Source organism: Oncorhynchus nerka, linkage group LG6 (assembly GCF_034236695.1).
Source record: "Oncorhynchus nerka isolate Pitt River linkage group LG6, Oner_Uvic_2.0, whole genome shotgun sequence".
NCBI lineage: Eukaryota > Metazoa > Chordata > Actinopteri > Salmoniformes > Salmonidae > Oncorhynchus > Oncorhynchus nerka.
This window is the reverse complement of record NC_088401.1, coordinates 83,574,002-83,594,829: the sequence shown is the minus strand read 5'-3', so window position 1 is coordinate 83,594,829 and position 20,828 is coordinate 83,574,002. Positions and strand designations below refer to the sequence as shown.

At 46.9% G+C, this 20,828-nt stretch overlaps 1 protein-coding gene across 1 annotated transcript in view; it reads left to right on the top strand.

Moving 5' to 3' along the window:
• The window catches only part of LOC115130085 (shootin-1-like), a 37,966-nt gene that overhangs the window by 9,523 nt on the left and 7,615 nt on the right, over positions 1–20,828 (top strand). Inside the window, 5 exon segments of the mRNA XM_065019954.1 lie at positions 2,877–2,971; positions 10,525–10,687; positions 11,454–11,551; positions 13,510–13,591; positions 14,231–14,325. Coding sequence (XP_064876026.1) covers positions 2,877–2,971; positions 10,525–10,687; positions 11,454–11,551; positions 13,510–13,591; positions 14,231–14,325 — 533 coding nt within the window.

Sequence of the window (20,828 nt, the reverse complement as noted above, 5' to 3'; positions counted from 1 at the left end):
GGTGTTCTAGGTGTAGTGAGTGTTCTAGGTGTTCTAGGTGTAGTGAGTGTGCCAACATGCAATGGTTATGTGCAAATGGGAGAAGGATTGTACCTCTTTTCCTTTCAACAGCAGCACCCAATCTAATTTGCCCGTGAAATATTTTAAGAATATTTTAATTAAGTACTGTAGCCTTTTGTTTTGAAACAAAAATAACCACAAAAATTCAGGATAAGCTTAAATATTCAGTGGAACCACATGGACCTCAGTTAATGTGATTGTAGAGTATTTAGTAGCTAGAGTAAATACTAATAAATGACTTTAAAGGGCCAGAGCCTTCCTGGTCTCCAGTGAAATATGATCTGGTTACATCAGAATGTCACTGTCTGTTGCCAGAGGAACCCTGCTAAAGTTCTGTCTGTTGCCAGAGGGACCCTGCTAAAGTTCTGTCTATCGCCAGAGGAACCCTGCTAAAGTTCTGTCTATCGCCAGAGGGACCCTGCTAAAGTTTTGTCTGTTGCCAGAGGGACCCTGCTAAAGTTCTGTCTGTTGCCAGAGGAACCCTGCTAAAGTTCTGTCTGTTGCCAGAGGGACCCTGCTAAAGTTCTGTCTGTTGCCAGAGGAACCCTGCTAAAGTTCTGTCTGTTGCCAGAGGAACCCTGCTAAAGTTCTGTCTGTTGCCAGAGGGACCCTGCTAAAGTTCTGTCTATCGCCAGAGGAACCCTGCTAAAGTTCTGTCTATCGCCAGAGGGACCCTGCTAAAGTTCTGTCTGTTGCCAGAGGGACCCTGCTAAAGTTCTGTCTGTCGCCAGAGGGACCCTGCTAAAGTTCTGTCTGTCTCCAGAGGGACCCTGCTAAAGTTCTGTCTATCGCCAGAGGGACCCTGCTAAAGTTCTGTCTGTCGCCAGAGGGACCCTGCTAAAGTTCTGTCTGTCGCCAGAGGGACCCTGCTAAAGTTCTGTCTGAACCCTCTAAAGTTCTGTCTATCGCCAGAGGGACCCTGCTAAAGTTCTGTCTGTCGCCAGAGGAACCCTGCTAAAGTTCTGTCTGTCACCAGAGGGACCCTGCTAAAGTTCTGTCTGTCGCCAGAGGGACCCTGCTAAAGTTCTGTCTGTCACCAGAGGAACCCTGCTAAAGTTCTGTCTGTCGCCAGAGGGACCCTGCTAAAGTTCTGTCTGTCGCCAGAGGGACCCTGCTAAAGTTCTGTCTGTCGCCAGAGGGACCCTGCTAAAGTTCTGTCTGTCGCCAGAGGGACCCTGCTAAAGTTCTGTCTGTTGCCAGAGGGACCCTGCTAAAGTTCTGTCTGTCGCCAGAGGGACCCTGCTAAAGTTCTGTCTGTCGCCAGAGGACCCTGCTAAAGATCTGTCTGTCGCCAGAGGGACCCTGCAGAGGAAAAGTTCTGTCTGTCGCCAGAGGGACCCTGCTAAAGTTCTGTCTGTCTAAAGTTCTGTCTGTCGCCAGAGGGCCTAAAGAGGGACCCTGCTAAAGTTCTGTCTGGACCCTGCTAAAGTTCTGTCTGTCGCCAGAGGGACCCTGCTAAAGTTCTGTCTGTCGCCAGAGGGACCCTGCTAAAGTTCTGTCTGTTGCCAGAGGGACCCTGCTAAAGTTCTGTCTGTCGCCAGAGGGACCCTGCTAAAGTTCTGTCTGTTGCCAGAGGGACCCTGCTAAAGTTCTGTCTGTTCTGTCTGTCGCCAGAGGGACCCTGCTAAAGTTCTGTCTTGCCAGAGGGACCCTGCTAAAGTTCTGTCAGCCAGGGACCCTGCTAAAGTTCTGTCTGTCTGCCAGAGGGACCCTGCTAAAGTTCTGTCTGTTGCCAGAGGGACCCTGCTAAAGTTCTGTCTATCGCCAGAGGGACCCTGCTAAAGTTCTGTCTGTCAGAGGCCAGTTCTGTCTGGGACCCTGCTAAAGTTCTGTCTGTTGCCAGAGGGACCCTGCTAAAGTTCTGTCTGTTGCCAGAGGGACCCTGCTAAAGTTCTGTCTGTCGCCAGAGGGACCCTGCTAAAGTTCTGTCTGTCGCCAGAGGGACCCTGCAAAAGTTCTGTCTGTCGCCAGAGGGACCCTGCAAAAGTTCTGTCTGTCGCCAGAGGGACCCTGCTAAAGTTCTGTCTGTCACCAGAAGGATCCTGCTAAAGTTCTGTCTGTCACCAGAGGGACCCTGCTAAAGTTCTGTCTGTCACCAGAGGAACCCTGCTAAAGTTCTGTCTGTCGCCAGAGGAACCCTGCTAAAGTTCTGTCTGTCACCAGAGGGACCCTGCTAAAGTTCTGTCTATCGCCAGAGGGACCCTGCTAAAGTTCTGTCAGAGGAACCCCTCTGTCTCACCAAAGTTCTGTCTGTCGCCAGAGGGACCCTGCTAAAGTTCTGTCTGTCACCAGAGGGACCCTGCTAAAGTTCTGTCTATCGCCAGAGGGACCCTGCTAAAGTTCTGTCTGTCAGCAGAGGAACCCTGCTAAAGTTCTGTCTGTCGCCAGAGGAACCCTGCTAAAGTTCTGTCTGTCGCCAGAGGAACCCTGCTAAAGTTCTGTCTGTCACCAGAAGGATCCTGCTAAAGTTGTGTCTGTCGCCAGAGGAACCCTGCTAAAGTTCTGTCTGTCACCAGAGGGACCCTGCTAAAGTTCTGTCTGTCACCAGAGGGACCCTGAATAGATCAATAAGGAGAAGGGGAAATAGAGGGAAACTGAATAGCTCAATAAGGAGAATGGGAAATAGAGGGAAACTGAATAGCGCAACAGGAAGAATGGGAAATAGAGGGAAACTGACTAGCTCAAAGGGGAAATACGGTAACACAATAGACATATTGCCCCCCATTCTGTCATTCATTCATTATTTAAAATAGGAGTAAAATCGTACCATAAAACAATAAAACAAACTGCAATGTAATGGTTTTTTTGTATTCCAGTTTCCCAAATGGTGATCGAGGAGGTGAGCGTTCTGCAGACGCAGCTGGAGATAGAAAAATCCTGCAGAGAAAATGCTGAGGCCCTTGCCACCAAGGTAAGACACTCACACTGCTTGACTTAGTAGTTGAGGCCCTTGCCACCAAGTTAAGAGAGCCTGACACTGCTTGACTTAGTAGTTGAGGCCCTTGCCACCAAGGTAGGAGCCTCACACTGCTTGACTTAGTAGTTGAGGCCCTTACCACCAAGGTAAGACACTGACACTGCTTGGCTTAGTAGTTGAGGCCCTTGCCACCAAGGTAAGACACTCACACTGCTTGACTTAGTAGTTGAGGCCCTTGCCACCAAGGTAAGAGACTGACACTGCTTGGCTTAGTAGTTGAGGCCCTTGCCACCAAGGTAAGAGACTGACACTGCTTGACTTAGTAGTTGAGGCCCTTGCCACCAAGGTAAGACACTCACACTGCTTGACTTAGTAGTTGAGGCCCTTGCCACCAAGGTAAGACACTCACACTGCTTGACTTAGTAGTTGAGGCCCTTGCCACCAAGGTAAGAGACTGACACTGCTTGACTTAGTAGTTGAGGCCCTTGCCACCAAGGTAAGAGACTGACACTGCTTGACTTAGTAGTTGAGGCCCTTGCCACCAAGGTAAGAGCCTGACACTGCTTGACTTAGTAGTTGAGGCCCTTGCCACCAAGGTAAGAGACTGACACTGCTTGACTTAGTAGTTGAGGCCCTTGCCACCAAGGTAGGAGACTGACACTGCTTGACTTAGTAGTTGAGGCCTTTGCCACCAAGGTAAGAGACTGACACTGCTTGACTTAGTAGTTGAGGCCCTTGCCACCAAGGTAAGACACTCACACTGCTTGACTTAGTAGTTGAGGCCCTTGCCACCAAGGTAAGAGACTGACACTGCTTGACTTAGTAGTTGAGGCCCTTGCCACCAAGGTAAGAGACTGACACTGCTTGACTTAGTAGTTGAGGCCCTTGCCACCAAGGTAAGACACTCACACTGCTTGACTTAGTAGTTGAGGCCCTTGCCACCAAGGTAAGAGACTGACACTGCTTGACTTAGTAGTTGAGGCCCTTGCCACCAAGGTAAGAGACTGACACTGCTTGACTTAGTAGTTGAGGCCCTTGCCTTGCCACCAAGGTAAGAGACTGACACTGCTTGACTTGACTTAGTAGTTGAGGCCCTTGCCACCAAGGTAAGAGACTGACACTGCTTGACTTAGTAGTTGAGGCCCTTGCCACCAAGGTAAGAGACTGACACTGCTTGACTTAGTAGTTGAGGCCCTTGCCACCAAGGTAAGAGACTGACACTGCTTGACTTAGTAGTTGAGGCCCTTGCCACCAAGGTAAGAGACTGACACTGCTTGACTTAGTAGTTGAGGCCCTTGCCACCAAGGTAAGACACTCACACTGCTTGACTTAGTAGTTGAGGCCCTTGCCACCAAGGTAAGACACTCACACTGCTTGACTTAGTAGTTGAGGCCCTTGCCACCAAGGTAAGACACTCACACTGCTTGACTTAGTAGTTGAGGCCCTTGCCACCAAGGTAAGAGACTGACACTGCTTGACTTAGTAGTTGAGGCCCTTGCCACCAAGGTAAGAGACTGACACTGCTTGACTTAGTAGTTGAGGCCCTTGCCACCAAGGTAAGAGACTGACACTGCTTGACTTAGTAGTTGAGGCCCTTGCCACCAAGGTAAGAGACTGACACTGCTTGACTTAGTAGTTGAGGCCCTTGCCACCAAGGTAGGAGACTGACACTGCTTGACTTAGTAGTTGAGGCCCTTGCCACCAAGGTAAGAGACTGACACTGCTTGACTTAGTAGTTGAGGCCCTTACCACCAAGGTAAGACACTCACACTGCTTGACTTAGTAGTTGAGGCCCTTGCCACCAAGGTAAGAGACTGACACTGCTTGACTTAGTAGTTGAGGCCCTTGCCACCAAGGTAAGAGACTGACACTGCTTGACTTAGTAGTTGAGGCCCTTGCCACCAAGGTAAGAGACTGACACTGCTTGACTTAGTAGTTGAGGCCCTTGCCACCAAGGTAAGAGACTGACACTGCTTGACTTAGTAGTTGAGGCCCTTGCCACCAAGGTAAGACACTCACACTGCTTGACTTAGTAGTTGAGGCCCTTGCCACCAAGGTAAGAGACTGACACTGCTTGACTTAGTAGTTGAGGCCCTTGCCACCAAGGTAAGACTGACACTGCTTGACTTAGTAGTTGAGGCCCTTGCCACCAAGGTAAGAGACTGACACTGCTTGACTTAGTAGTTGAGGCCCTTGCCACCAAGGTAAGACACTCACACTGCTTGACTTAGTAGTTGAGGCCCTTGCCACAGAGACAAGGTAAGACACTGACACTGCTTGACTTAGTAGTTGAGGCCCTTGCCACCAAGGTAAGACACTCACACTGCTTGACTTAGTAGTTGAGGCCCTTGCCACCTAAGTTGACACCAAGGTAAGAGACTGACACTGCTTGACTTAGTAGTTGAGGCCCTTGCCACCAAGGTAAGAGACTGACACTGCTTGACTTAGTAGTTGAGGCCCTTGCCACCAAGGTAAGACACTCTGACACTGCTTGACTTAGTAGTTGAGGCCCTTGCCACCAAGGTAAGAGACTGACACTGCTTGACTTAGTAGTTGAGGCCCTTGCCACCAAGGTAAGAGACTGACACTGCTTGACTTAGTAGTTGAGGCCCTTGCCTTGCCACAAGGTAAGAGACTGACACTGCTTGACTTAGTAGTTGAGGCCCTTGCCACCAAAGAGACTGACACTGCTTGACTTAGTAGTTGAGGCCCTTGCCACCAAGGTAAGACACTCACACTGCTTGACTTAGTAGTTGAGGCCCTTACCACCAAGGTAAGAGACTGACACTGCTTGACTTAGTAGTTGAGGCCCTTGCCACCAAGGTAAGACACTGACACTGCTTGACTTAGTAGTTGAGGCCCTTGCCACCAAGGTAAGACACTCACACTGCTTGACTTAGTAGTTGAGGCCCTTGCCACCAAGGTAAGACACTCACACTGCTTGACTTAGTAGTTGAGGCCCTTGCCACCAAGGTAAGACACTCACACTGCTTGACTTAGTAGTTGAGGCCCTTGCCACCAAGGTAAGAGACTGACACTGCTTGACTTAGTAGTTGAGGCCCTTGCCACCAAGGTAAGAGACTGACACTGCTTGACTTAGTAGTTGAGGCCCTTGCCACCAAGGTAAGAGACTGACACTGCTTGACTTAGTAGTTGAGGCCCTTGCCACCAAGGTAAGAGACTGACACTGCTTGACTTAGTAGTTGAGGCCCTTGCCACCAAGGTAAGAGACTGACACTGCTTGACTTAGTAGTTGAGGCCCTTGCCACCAAGGTAAGAGACTGACACTGCTTGACTTAGTAGTTGAGGCCCTTGCCACCAAGGTAAGAGACTGACACTGCTTGACTTAGTAGTTGAGGCCCTTGCCACCAAGGTAAGAGACTGACACTGCTTGACTTAGTAGTTGAGGCCCTTGCCACCAAGGTAAGAGACTGACACTGCTTGACTTAGTAGTTGAGGCCCTTGCCACCAAGGTAAGAGACTGCCACACTGCTTGACTTAGTAGTTGAGGCCCTTGCCACCAAGGTAAGAGACTGACACTGCTTGACTTAGTAGTTGAGGCCCTTGCCACCAAGGTAAGAGACTGACACTGCTTGACTTAGTAGTTGAGGCCCTTGCCACCAAGGTAAGACACTCACACTGCTTGACTTAGTAGTTGAGGCCCTTGCCAACTGACACTGCTTGACTTAGTAGTTGAGGCCCTTGCCACCAAGGTAAGAGACTGACACTGCTTGACTTAGTAGTTGAGGCCCTTGCCACCAAGGTAAGAGACTGACACTGCTTGACTTAGTAGTTGAGGCCCTTGCCACCAAGGTAAGAGACTGACACTGCTTGACTTAGTAGTTGAGGCCCTTGCCACCAAGGTAAGAGACTGACACTGCTTGACTTAGTAGTTGAGGCCCTTGCCACCAAGGTAAGAGACTGACACTGCTTGACTTAGTAGTTGAGGCCCTTGCCACCAAGGTAAGAGACTGACACTGCTTGACTTAGTAGTTGAGGCCCTTGCCACCAAGGTAAGACACTCACACTGCTTGACTTAGTAGTTGAGGCCCTTACCACCAAGGTAAGAGACTGACACTGCTTGACTTAGTAGTTGAGGCCCTTGCCACCAAGGTAAGAGACTGACACTGCTTGACTTAGTAGTTGAGGCCCTTGCCACCAAGGTAAGAGACTGACACTGCTTGACTTAGTAGTTGAGGCCCTTGCCACCAAGGTAAGAGACTGACACTGCTTGACTTAGTAGTTGAGGCCCTTGCCACCAAGGTAAGAGACTGACACTGCTTGACTTAGTAGTTGAGGCCCTTGCCACCAAGGTAAGAGACTGACACTGCTTGACTTGACTTAGTAGTTGCCACCAAGGTAAGACACTCACACTGCTTGACTTAGTAGTTGAGGCCCTTGCCACCAAGGTAAGAGACTGACACTGCTTGACTTAGTAGTTGAGGCCCTTGCCACCAAGGTAAGAGACTGACACTGCTTGACTTAGTAGTTGAGGCCCTTGCCACCAAGGTAAGAGACTGACACTGCTTGACTTAGTAGTTGAGGCCCTTGCCACCAAGGTAAGAGACTGACACTGCTTGACTTAGTAGTTGAGGCCCTTGCCACCACAGCTTGACTTAAGTTGAGACTGACACTGCTTGACTTAGTAGTTGAGGCCCTTGCCACCAAGGTAAGAGACTGACACTGCTTGACTTAGTAGTTGAGGCCCTTGCCACCAAGGTAAGAGACTGACACTGCTTGACTTACTGCTTGTAGTTGAGGCCCTTGCCACCAAGGTAAGATACTGACACTGCTTGACTTAGTAGTTGAGGCCCTTGCCACCAAGGTAAGCACACTGCTTGACTTAGTAGTTGAGGCCCTTGCCACCAAGGTAAGACACTCACACTGCTTGACTTAGTAGTTGAGGCCCTTGCCACCAAGGTAAGAGACTGACACTGCTTGACTTAGTAGTTGAGGCCCTTACCACCAAGGTAAGACACTCACACTGCTTGACTTAGTAGTTGAGGCCCTTGCCACCAAGGTAAGAGACTGACACTGCTTGACTTAGTAGTTGAGGCCCTTGCCACCAAGGTAAGAGACTGACACTGCTTGACTTAGTAGTTGAGGCCCTTGCCACCAAGGTAAGAGACTGACACTGCTTGACTTAGTAGTTGAGGCCCTTGCCACCAAGGTAGGATACTGACACTGCTTGACTTAGTAGTTGAGGCCCTTGCCACCAAGGTAAGACACTCACACTGCTTGACTTAGTAGTTGAGGCCCTTGCCACCAAGGTAAGAGACTGACACTGCTTGACTTAGTAGTTGAGGCCCTTGCCACCAAGGTAAGACACTCACACTGCTTGACTTAGTAGTTGAGGCCCTTGCCACCAAGGTAAGAGACTGACACTGCTTGACTTAGTAGTTGAGGCCCTTGCCACCAAGGTAAGAGACTGACACTGCTTGACTTAGTAGTTGAGGCCCTTGCCACCAAGGTAAGAGACTGACACTGCTTGACTTAGTAGTTGAGGCCCTTGCCACCAAGGTAAGAGACTGACACTGCTTGACTTAGTAGTTGAGGCCCTTGCCACCAAGGTAGGAGACTGACACTGCTTGACTTAGTAGTTGAGGCCCTTACCACCAAGGTAAGAGACTCACACTGCTTGACTTAGTAGTTGAGGCCCTTGCCACCAAGGTAAGAGACTGACACTGCTTGACTTAGTAGTTGAGGCCCTTGCCACCAAGGTAAGAGACTGACACTGCTTGACTTAGTAGTTGAGGCCCTTGCCACCAAGGTAAGAGACTGACACTGCTTGACTTAGTAGTTGAGGCCCTTGCCACCAAGGTAGAGACTGACACTGCTTGACTTAGTAGTTGAGGCCCTTGCCACCAAGGTAAGAGACTGACACTGCTTGACTTAGTAGTTGAGGCCCTTGCCACCAAGGTAAGACACTCACACTGCTTGACTTAGTAGTTGAGGCCCTTACCACCAAGGTAAGAGACTGACACTGCTTGACTTAGTAGTTGAGGCCCTTGCCACCAAGGTAAGAGACTGACACTGCTTGACTTAGTAGTTGAGGCCCTTGCCACCAAGGTAAGAGACTGACACTGCTTGACTTAGTAGTTGAGGCCCTTGCCACCAAGGTAAGAGACTGACACTGCTTGACTTAGTAGTTGAGGCCCTTGCCACCAAGGTAAGAGACTGACACTGCTTGACTTAGACACTGCTTGACTTAGTAGTTGAGGCCCTTGCCACCAAGGTAAGAGACTGACACTGCTTGACTTAGTAGTTGAGGCCCTTGCCACCAAGGTAAGAGACTGACACTGCTTGACTTAGTAGTTGAGGCCCTTGCCAACAAGGTAAGAGACTGACACTGCTTGACTTAGTAGTTGAGGCCCTTGCCACCAAGGTAAGACACTCACACTGCTTGACTTAGTAGTTGAGGCCCTTACCACCAAGGTAAGAGACTGACACTGCTTGACTTAGTAGTTGAGGCCCTTGCCACCAAGGTAAGAGACTGACACTGCTTGACTTAGTAGTTGAGGCCCTTGCCACCAAGGTAAGAGACTGACACTGCTTGACTTAGTAGTTGAGGCCCTTGCCACCAAGGTAAGAGACTGACACTGCTTGACTTAGTAGTTGAGGCCCTTGCCACCAAGGTAAGAGACTGACACTGCTTGACTTAGTAGTTGAGGCCCTTGCCACCAAGGTAGGAGACTGACACTGCTTGACTTAGTAGTTGAGGCCCTTGCCACCAAGGTAAGAGACTGACACTGCTTGACTTAGTAGTTGAGGCCCTTGCCACCAAGGTAAGACACTGACACTGCTTGACTTAGTAGTTGAGGCCCTTACCACCAAGGTAAGAGACTGACACTACTTGACTTAGTAGTTGAGGCCCTTACCACCAAGGTAAGAGACTGACACTGCTTGACTTAGTAGTTGAGGCCCTTACCACCAAGGTAAGAGACTGACACTGCTTGACTTAGTAGTTGAGGCCCTTGCCACCAAGGTAAGAGACTGACACTGCTTGACTTAGTAGTTGAGGCCCTTGCCACCAAGGTAAGACACTCACACTGCTTGACTTAGTAGTTGAGGCCCTTGCCACCAAGGTAAGAGACTGACACTGCTTGACTTAGTAGTGGAGGCCCTTTGTGTAGGCTTGTGTGCATAATGTTGGTTATTTGTATAGGCTTGTGTGCATAATGTTGGTTATTTGTGTAGACTTGTGTGCATAATGTTGGTTATTTGTGTAGACTTGTGTGCATAATGTTGGTTATTTGTATAGGCTTGTGTGCATAATTTTGGTTATTTGTGTAGACTTGTGTGCATAATGTTGGTTATTTGTGTAGACTTGTGTGCATAATGTTTATTTCCATAAGCCTCTGATGTGTAGGCTACAGTACATACAGTACATACATACACATACATATATACTGTACATATATTACAATATCACAAACAATCAACATGCTAAATCAGTGTATTTTGATGTGTGCTATCGACCTCCGTTATCAGCTTTATTTCATTTGTCTTTTTCATATATAATCCAGTGTGTGTTGTTTTTCCCCCAGTTGAACAGTGAGAACAGGAAGCTGAAGTATCTGAGCCTGTCGTCTCGACCCTGTCTGGATGAGATGCTACCTAGTATCACAGACTGCATGTCTCTGGAAGAGGAGACGGACACACAGGACACCAGCCCTGACCCGTACAGCCTGTACCAACAGCAGGGTAAAGGTACCAGACCAGTACACAGACAGTACCGGGTACCTACCAGACCCGTACACAGACAGACACACAGGACACCAGCTCTGACCCCTACAGCCTGTACCAACAGCAGGGTAAAGGTACCAGACCCGTACACAGACAGTACCGGGTCGCTACCAGACCAGTACACAGACAGACACACAGGACACCAGCCCTGACTCCTACAGCCAGTACCAACAGCAGGGTAAAGGTACCAGACCCGTACACAGACAGACACACAGGACACCAGCCCTGACCCGTACAGCCAGTACCAACAGCAGGGTAAAGGTACCAGACCCGTACACAGACCGGAACACAGGACACCAGCCCTGACCCGTACAGCCAGTACCAACAGCAGGGTAAAGGTACCAGACCCGTACACAGACAGTACCAACAGCAGGGTAAAGGTACCAGACCCGTACACAGACAGTACCGGGTAGCTACCAGACCCGTACACAGACAGACACACAGGACACCAGCCCTGACCCGTACATCCAGTACCAACAGCAGGTCAACACTATATCAGACCCTTTGTCTTGATTTGTCTTGACGGGGTTATGGACCGACTGCAATGAAATTATGTTGTGCCTGTACAGCATATTAGGATTCCCCTTTCTGTTGTTTTTTCTAATGGTATTTCCAGTAGCAAGATAAACCATGTTAAAATGCCAGAGTAATAGAGCTATATGTTAGAATCTTAGTAGTGAAGAGATGTCATCACGTCGTGTCACCCAGGAACCTCTTTCTTCCCCTCCAGAGCTGCAGGAGACAGTGAGCACTCTGCTGGAGGAGAAGAAGAGACTTTCCTGTCAGGTTCAGGAGCAGCAGAGACAGATTGAAGAGCTAACAGCCCTGGTGAGTATCCACTACCAGGCCTGGAAATCAATACCTCTCACAGGAGGTCTGTCTCAGACAAGCACAGAACTTGTCTCTCTCTGTTTGCGGTGGGATTCTGAGGGCTGGTGAGAGGACTTGTATTCTATTATATGAGCGTGAATGCAGAATATCTCTGTTTAGATAGTCTCATCTTTTTTCCAGTGCATTCGGAAAGTATTCAGACCCCTTGACGTTTTAAACATTTTGTTATGTTACAGCCTTATTCTAAAATGGATTCAAGTGTTTTTTCCCCACCTCACAATACCCCATAATGACATCACAATACTCCATAATGACATCACAATACCCCATAATGACACCACAATACCCCATAATGACATCACAATACCCCATAATGACAAAGCAAAAACATGTTTGTAGAAATGTTTACTAATTTATAAAAAATACAACAGCAGCAATTACAGCCTAGAGTCTTCTCAGGTATGACGCTACAAGTTTGGCACACCAGTATTTTAGTTTCTCCCATTCTTCTCTGCAGATCCTCTCAAGCTCTGTCAAGTTGGATGGGGAGCATCGCTGCACAGCTGTTTTCAGGTCTCTCTAGAGATGTACGATCAGGTTCAAGTCCGGGCTCTGGCTGGGCCACTCAAGGACACTCAGAGATGGGTCCTGAAGCCCCTGCTGCGTTGTCTTGGCCACTTTGTTTAGGGTCGTGGTGGCAGCATTAACCGCCATGCTTCACCGTAGGGATGGTGCCAGATTTCCTCCAGACGTGACGCTTGGCATTCAAGCCAAAGAGTTCAATCTTGGTTTCATCAGACCAGAGAATCTTGTTTCTCATGGTCTGAGTCCTTTAGGTGCCTTTTTGACAAACTCCAAGCAGGCTGTCATGTACCTTTTACTGAGGAGTGGCTTCTGTCTGGCCACTCTACCATAAAGGACTGATTGGTAGAGTGCTACAGAGATGGTTGTCTTTCTGGAAGGTTCTCCCATCTCCACAGATAAACTCTAGACCTCTGTCAGAGTGGCCATCGGGTTCTTGATCATCTCCCTGACCAAGGTCCTTGTCCCCAGATTTCTCAGGTTGGCCGGGTGGCCAGCTCTAGGAAGTCTTGGTTGTTCCAAACCTTTACCATTTTAGAATGATGGAGACCACTGTGTTCTTGGGGACCTTCAATACTGCAGAATGATGGAGACCACTGTGTTCTTGGGGACCTTCAATACTGCAGAATGATGGAGACCACTGTGTTCTTGGGGACCTTCAACACTGCAGAATGATGGAGACCACTGTGTTCTTGGGGACCTTCAACACTGCAGAATGATGGAGACCACTGTGTTCTTGGGGACCTTCAATACTGCAGAATCATGGAGACCACTGTGTTCTTGGGGACCTTCAATGCTGCAGACATGTTTTGGTTCCCTTCCCCAGATCTGTGCCTTGACGAAATCCTGCCTCCGGGTTCTTAGGACAATTCCTTTGACCTCATGGTTTATTTTTTGCTCTGATGTGCACTGTCAACTGTAGGACCTTATATAGACAGTTGTGTGTCATGTCCAATCAATTGAATTTACCACAGGTGGACTCCAATCAAGTTGTAGAAACATCTCAAGGATGATCAATGGAAACAGATGCTCCTGAATCAAATTTCGAGTCTCATAGCAAAGAGTCTGAATACTTTTGTAAATAACCCATTTCTGTTTATTAATTTTAATAAATGTGCAAAAATGTCTAAAAACCTGTTTTTGCTTTGTCATTATTGGGTATTGCGTTTAGATTGTTGAGGGGGGAAAAATATTCCATCCATTTTAGATTAAGGCTGTAACGTAACAAAATGTGCAAAAAGTCAAGGGGTCTGAATACTTTCCGAATGCACTGTGTATACAGTATATTATATTCTCAGCCATGTTGAAGCACCATAAACCTTGATTGTTCATGTTTTACCAGCCTTTCTGCTCTGTTTGAAATGTTTTTGTAGGCTGAGAAGGAGCAGGCTGAAATGAAGGAGCTTCACAAAACCATTGAGCAGCAAAGCAAGACCATCAAGAGGTTCAATAGAGGTGAGTGACATGATACTCCCATCTCACCATCCTTAATCAACTGTCAAGGCTACTGCTACACAATCTTCCTATTCCCTTCAGAGACATCATCGTGGTAGAGAGACATCATCGTGGTAGAGAGACATCATCGTGGTAGAGAGACATCATCGTGGTAGAGAGACATCCTTATGGTAGAGAGACATCATCGTGGTAGAGAGACATCATCGTGGTAGAGAGACATCATCGTGGTAGAGAGACATCATCGTGGTAGAGAGACATCATTATGGTAGAGTGACATCATCGTGGTAGAGAGACAACATCGTGGTAGAGAGACATCATTATGGTAGAGAGACATTATCGTGGTAGAGAGACATCATCGTGGTAGAGAGATATTATCGTGGTAGAGAGACAACATCGTGGTAGAGAGACATCATCGTGGTAGAGAGACATCATTATGGTAGAGAGACAGTGGTCTGTAAACAGGTTCAGGCTGTATGCGCTAGATAATTCAATTAGACCCATCCTTCTCAAGTGCCTGTTTTAGTGTTTTACTGTTGTTATGCCTCAATTCCTCTCTCTCTCTCTCTCTCTCTCTCTCTCTCCTTCTACACTCTCTCTCTCTCTCTCTCTCTCTCTCTCTCTCTCTCTCTCTCTCTCTAGTGTCTGTGATGGCTACTACAGAGTATGAGGAGATGAAGGAGCAGCTGGATTTGGAGCAGAGCCTGAGGGTGAAGGCTGAGACCTACGCCCACGAGGTAGACAGGCAGGCAGACAGACAGACAGACAGTCAGGTAGATAGGCAGACAGGTAGGCAGACAGACAGGCAGGTAGACAGACAAACAGGTAGGCAGGTAGACAGGCAGGCAGGTAGACGAACAGGTAGGCAGGCAGGCAGGTAGGTAGGTAGTCAGCAGGCAGGCAGGCAGGAAGGGGAAGACTCATATAAGACATGTTGACTGGGGTAATGTCACTATACTGTATGAAACCTTAAAGCACCATGTTAATTATTCACTTGTACACGTTTGTTGTCGTTCTCTTAGTGTGATAGCTGACATCTCCATGTTTGTTGTCGTTCTCTTAGTGTGATAGCTGACATCTCCATGTTTGTTGTCGTTCTCTTAGTGTGATAGCTGACATCTCCATGTTTGTTGTTGTTCTCTTAGTGTGATAGCTGACATCTCTATGTTTGTTGTCGTTCTCTTAGTGTGATAGCTGACATCTCCATGTTTGTTGTCGTTCTCTTAGTGTGATAGCTGACATCTCCATGTTTGTTGTTGTTCTCTTAGTGTGATAGCTGACATCTCTATGTTTGTTGTCGTTCTCTTAGTGTGATAGCTGACATCTCCATGTTTGTTGTCGTTCTCTTAGTGTGATAGCTGACATCTCTATGTTTGTTGTCGTTCTCTTAGTGTTATAGCTGACATCTCTATGTTTGTTGTCGTTCTCTTAGTGTGATAGCTGACATCTCTATGTTTGTTGTCGTTCTCTTAGTGTGATAGCTGACATCTCTATGTTTGTTGTCGTTCTCTTAGTGTGATAGCTGACATCTCCATGTTTGTTGTCGTTCTCTTAGTGTGATAGCTGACATCTCTATGTTTGTTGTCGTTCTCTTAGTGTGATAGCTGACATCTCTATGTTTGTTGTCGTTCTCTTAGTGTGATAGCTGACATCTCCATGTTTGTTGTCGTTCTCTTAGTGTGATAGCTGACATCTCTATGTTTGTTGTTGTTCTCTTAGTGTGATAGCTGACATCTCCATGTTTGTTGTCGTTCTCTTAGTGTGATAGCTGACATCTCCACATGTTTGTTGTCGTTCTCTTAGTGTGATAGCTGACATCTCCACATGTTTGTTGTCGTTCTCTTAGTGTGATAGCTGACATCTCCATGTTTGTTGTCATTCTCTTAGTGTGATAGCTGACATCTCTATGTTTGTTGTCATTATCTTAGTGTGATAGCTGACATCTCTATGATTGTTGTCGTTATCTTAGTGTGATAGCTGACATCTCCATGTTTGTTGTCATTATCTTAGTGTGATAGCTGACATCTCTATGTTTGTTGTTGTTCTCTTAGTGTGATAGCTGACATCTCTATGATTGTTGTCGTTATCTTAGTGTGATAGCTGACATCTCCATGTTTGTTGTCATTATCTTAGTGTGATAGCTGACATCTCTATGTTTGTTGTTGTTCTCTTAGTGTGATAGCTGACATCTCTATGTTTGTTGTCGTTATCTTAGTGTGATAGCTGACATCTCTATGATTGTTGTCGTTATCTTAGTGTGATAGCTGACATCTCTATGTTTGTTGTCGTTCTCTTAGTGTGATAGCTGACATCTCTATGTTTGTTGTCGTTCTCTTAGTGTGATAGCTGACATCTCTATGTTTGTTGTTGTTCTCTTAGTGTGATAGCTGACATCTCCATGTTTGTTGTCATTCTCTTAGTGTGATAACATGTGATCTCCACATGTTTTCTGATAATATGGTTATTTTATTTCCTTACAATTGTTGTATTACTAATGTTTAAAATAGTGTTAGATAAACAGTCATTCTTACTGCTATTTGAGTATTCATTATTTTGTGTTGAGGAATTGATATTTGATTATTCTGAATGTGTGTTTACTGACATCCAATAGCAGAAACCCTCCAGTCCTAGTCTGGGGACTGAGCAGCAGTACTAGTCATAGTCTGGGGACTGAGCAGCAGTACTAGTCCTAGTCTGGGGACTGAGCAGCAGTACTAGTCATAGTCTGGGGACTGAGCAGCAGCAGTACTAGTCCTAGTCTGGGGACTGAGCAGCAGTACTAGTCCTAGTCTGGGGACTGAGCAGCAGCAGTACTAGTCCTAGTCTGGGGACTGAGCAGCAGTACTAGTCCTAGTCTGGGGACTGAGCAGCAGTACTAGTCCTAGTCTGGGGACTGAGCAGCAGCAGTACTAGTCCTAGTCTGGGGACTGAGCAGCAGTACTAGTCCTAGTCTGGGGACTGAGCAGCAGTACTAGTCCTAGTCTGGGGACTGAGCAGCAGTACTAGTCCTAGTCTGGGGACTGAGCAGCAGTACTAGTCCTAGTCTGGGGACTGAGCAGCAGTACTAGTCCTAGTCTAGGGACTGAGCAGCAGCAGTACTAGTCCTAGTCTGGGGACTGAGCAGCAGTACTAGTCCTAGTCTGGGGACTGAGCAGCAGTACTAGTCCTAGTCTGGGGACTGAGCAGCAGCAGTACTAGTCCTAGTCTGGGGACTGAGCAGCAGCAGTACTAGTCCTAGTCTGGGGACTGAGCAGCAGTACTAGTCCTAGTCTGGGGACTGAGCAGCAGTACTAGTCCTAGTCTGGGGACTGAGCAGCTGCAGTACTAGTCATAGTCTGGGGACTGAGCAGCAGTACTAGTCCTAGTCTGGGGACTGAGCAGCAGTACTAGTCCTAGTCTGGGGACTGAGCAGCAGCAGTACTAGTCATATTCTGGGACTAGCTAGTCCTAGTCTGGGGACTGAGCAGCAGTACTAGTCATATTCTGGGGACTGAGCAGCAGTACTAGTCCTAGTCTGGGGACTGAGCAGCAGTACTAGTCCTAGTCTGGGGACTGAGCAGCTGCAGTACTAGTCATAGTCTGGGGACTGAGCAGCAGTACTAGTCCTAGTCTGGGGACTGAGCAGCAGTACTAGTCCTAGTCTGGGGACTGAGCAGCAGCAGTACTAGTCATATTCTGGGGACTGAGCAGCAGTACTAGTCCTAGTCTGGGGACTGAGCAGCAGTACTAGTCATATTCTGGGGACTGAGCAGCAGTACTAGTCCTAGTCTGGGGACTGAGGAGCTGCAGCACAGACTCAGCACTGCTTTGAAGGGCACACATATGCTTGGGGGAACCACAGCCACAGTAGTGTGGTGTACTGTTAAGTGTTACGCTGCTTGGCCTGAGGCTGGAGAGGAAGAGGGGGTTCTCTGGAGAATGCTGGCTGTGGTTGTTGTTGACCATTTATATAAAAACAATGCATGCTTACTTCCTGCTTCATGCTACAGTCTAATGCTTCCATATCCTGCTTCATGCTACAGTCTAATGCTTCCATATCCTGCTTCATGCTACAGTCTAATGCTTCCATATCCTGCTTCATGCTACAGTCTAATGCTTCCATATCCTGCTTCATGCTACAGTCTAATGCTTCCATATCCTGCTTCATGCTACAGTCTAATGCTTCCATATCCTGCTTCATGCTACAGTCTAATGCTTCCATATCCTGCTTCATGCTACAGTCTAATGCTTCCATATCCTGCTTCATGCTACAGTCTAATGCTTCCATATCCTGCTTCATGCTACAGTCTAATACTTCCATATCCTGCTTCATGCTTCCAGTCTAATGCTTCCTGCTTCATGCTACAGTCTAATGCTTCCATATCCTGCTTCATGCTACAGTCTAATGCTTCCATATCCTCTTCATGCTACAGTCTAATGCTTCCATATCCTGCTTCAGTCTACAGCTTCTAATGCTTCCATATCCTGCTTCATGCTACAGTCTAATGCTTCCATATCCTGCTTCATGCTACAGTCTAATGCTTCCATATCCTGCTTCATGCTACAGTCTAATGCTTCCATATCCTGCTTCATGCTACAGTCTAATGCTTCCATATCCTACTTCATGCTACAGTCTAATGCTTCCATATCCTGCTTCATGCTACAGTCTAATGCTTCCATATACTGCTTCAGTCTAATGCTTCCATATCCTGCTTCATGCTGTCTAATGCTTCCATATCCTGCTTCATGCTACAGTCTAATGCTTCCATATCCTGCTTCATGCTACAGTCTAATGCTTCCATATCCTGCTTCATGCTACAGTCTGCTTCCAATCCTGCTTCCACATGCTTCCTCATGCTTCATGCTACAGTCTAATGCTTCCATATCCTGCTTCATGCTGCTAATGCTTCCATACAGTCTAATGTTTCCATATCCTGCTTCATGCTACAGTCTAATGCTTCCATATCCTGCTTCATGCTACAGTCTAATGCTTCCATATCCTGCTTCATGCTACAGTATAATGCTTCCATATACTGCTTCATGCTACAGTCTAATGCTTCCATATCCTGCTTCATGCTACAGTCTAATGCTTCCATATTCTACTTCATGCTACAGTCTAATGCTTCCATATCCTGCTTCATGCTTCCATATCCTGCTTCATGCTACAGTCTAATGCTTCCATATACTGCTTCATGCTACAGTCTAATGCTTCCATATCCTGCTTCATGCTACAGTCTAATGCTTCCATATCCTGCTTCGTGCTACAGTCTAATGCTTCCATATCCTGCTTCATGCTACAGTCTAATGCTTCCATATCCTGCTTCATGCTACAGCTTCCATATCCTGCTTCATGCTACAGTCTAATGCTTCCATATCCTGCTTCATGCTACAGTCTAATGCTTCCATATACTGCTTCATGCTACAGTCTAATGCTTCCATACTGCTTCATGCTACAGTCTAATGCTTCCATATCCTGCTTCATGCATATACTGCTTCAGTCTAATGCTTCCATATCCTGCTTCATGCCATTTCCTGCTTCATGCTACAGTTAATGCTTCCATATCCTGCTTCATGCTACAGTCTAATGCTTCCATATCCTGCTTCAGTCTAATGCTTATACTGCTTCATGCTACAGTCTAATGCTTCCATATCCTGCTTCATGCTACAGTCTAATGCTTCCATATCCTGCTTCATGCTACAGTCTAATGCTTCCATATCCTGCTTCATGCTACAGTCTAATGCTTCCATATTCTACTTCATGCTACAGTCTAATGCTTCCATATCCTGCTTCATGCTACAGTCATATCCTGCTTCATCTACATGCTTCCATATCCTGCTTCATGCTACAGTCTAATGCTTCCATATCCTGCTTCATGCTACAGTCTAATGCTTCCATATCCTGCTTCATGCTACAGTCTAATGCTTCCATATCCTGCTTCATGCTACAGTCTAATGCTTCCATATCCTGCTTCATGCTTCATGCTTCATGCTACAGTCTAATGCTTCCATATCCTGCTTCATGCTACAGCTGCTTCATGCTACAGTCTAATGCTTCCATATCCTGCTTCATGCTACAGTCTAATGCTTCCATATCCTGCTTCATACAAGCTGTGCTACAGTCTAATGCTTCCATATCCTGCTTCATGCTACAGTCTAATGCTTCCATATCCTGCTTCATGCTACAGTCTAATGCTTCCATATACTGCTTCATGCTTCCATATCCTGCTTCATGCTACAGTCTAATGCTTCCATATCCTGCTTCATGCTACAGTCTAATGCTTCCATATACTGCTTCATGCTATCCTGCTTCAGTCTAATGTTTCCATATCCTGCTTCATGCTACAGTCTAATGCTTCCATATCCTGCTTCATGCACAGTCTAATGCTTCCATAGCTTCATCTACATCTAATGCTTCCATATCCTGCTTCATGCTACAGTCTAATGCTTCCATTTCCTGCTTCATGCTACAGTCTAATGCTTCCATATCCTGCTTCATGCTACAGTCTAATGCTTCCATATCCTGCTTCATGCTACAGTCTAATGCTTCCATATCCTGCTTCATGCTACAGTCTAATGCTTCCATATCCTGCTTCATGCTACAGTCTAATGCTTCCATATCCTGCTTCATGCTACAGTCTAATGCTTCCATATCCTGCTTCATGCTACAGTCTAATGCTTCCATATACTGCTTCATGCTACAGTCTAATGCTTCCAGTCTAATGCTTATCCTGCTTCATGCTACAGTCTAATGCTTCCATATCCTGCTTATACAGTCTAATGCTTCCATATCCTGCTTCATGCTACAGTCTAATGCTTCCATATCCTGCTTCATGCTACAGTCTAATGCTTCCATATCCTGCTTCATGCTACAGTCTAATGCTTCCATATCCTGCTTCATGCTACAGTCTAATGCTTCCATATCCTGCTTCATGCTACAGTCTAATGCTTCCATATCCTGCTTCATGCTACAGTCTAATGCTTCCATATCCTGCTTCATGCTACAGTCTAATGCTTCCATATCCTGCTTCATGCTACAGTCTAATGCTTCCATATCCTGCTTCATGCTACAGTCTAATGTTTCCATATCCTGCTTCATGCTACAGTCTAATGCTTCCATATCCTGCTTCATGCTACTGTCTAATGTTTCCATATCCTGCTTCATGCTACAGTCTAATGCTTCCATATACTGCTTCATGCTACAGTCTAATGCTTCCATATCCGGCTTCATGCTACAGTCTAATGCTTCCATATCCTGCTTCAT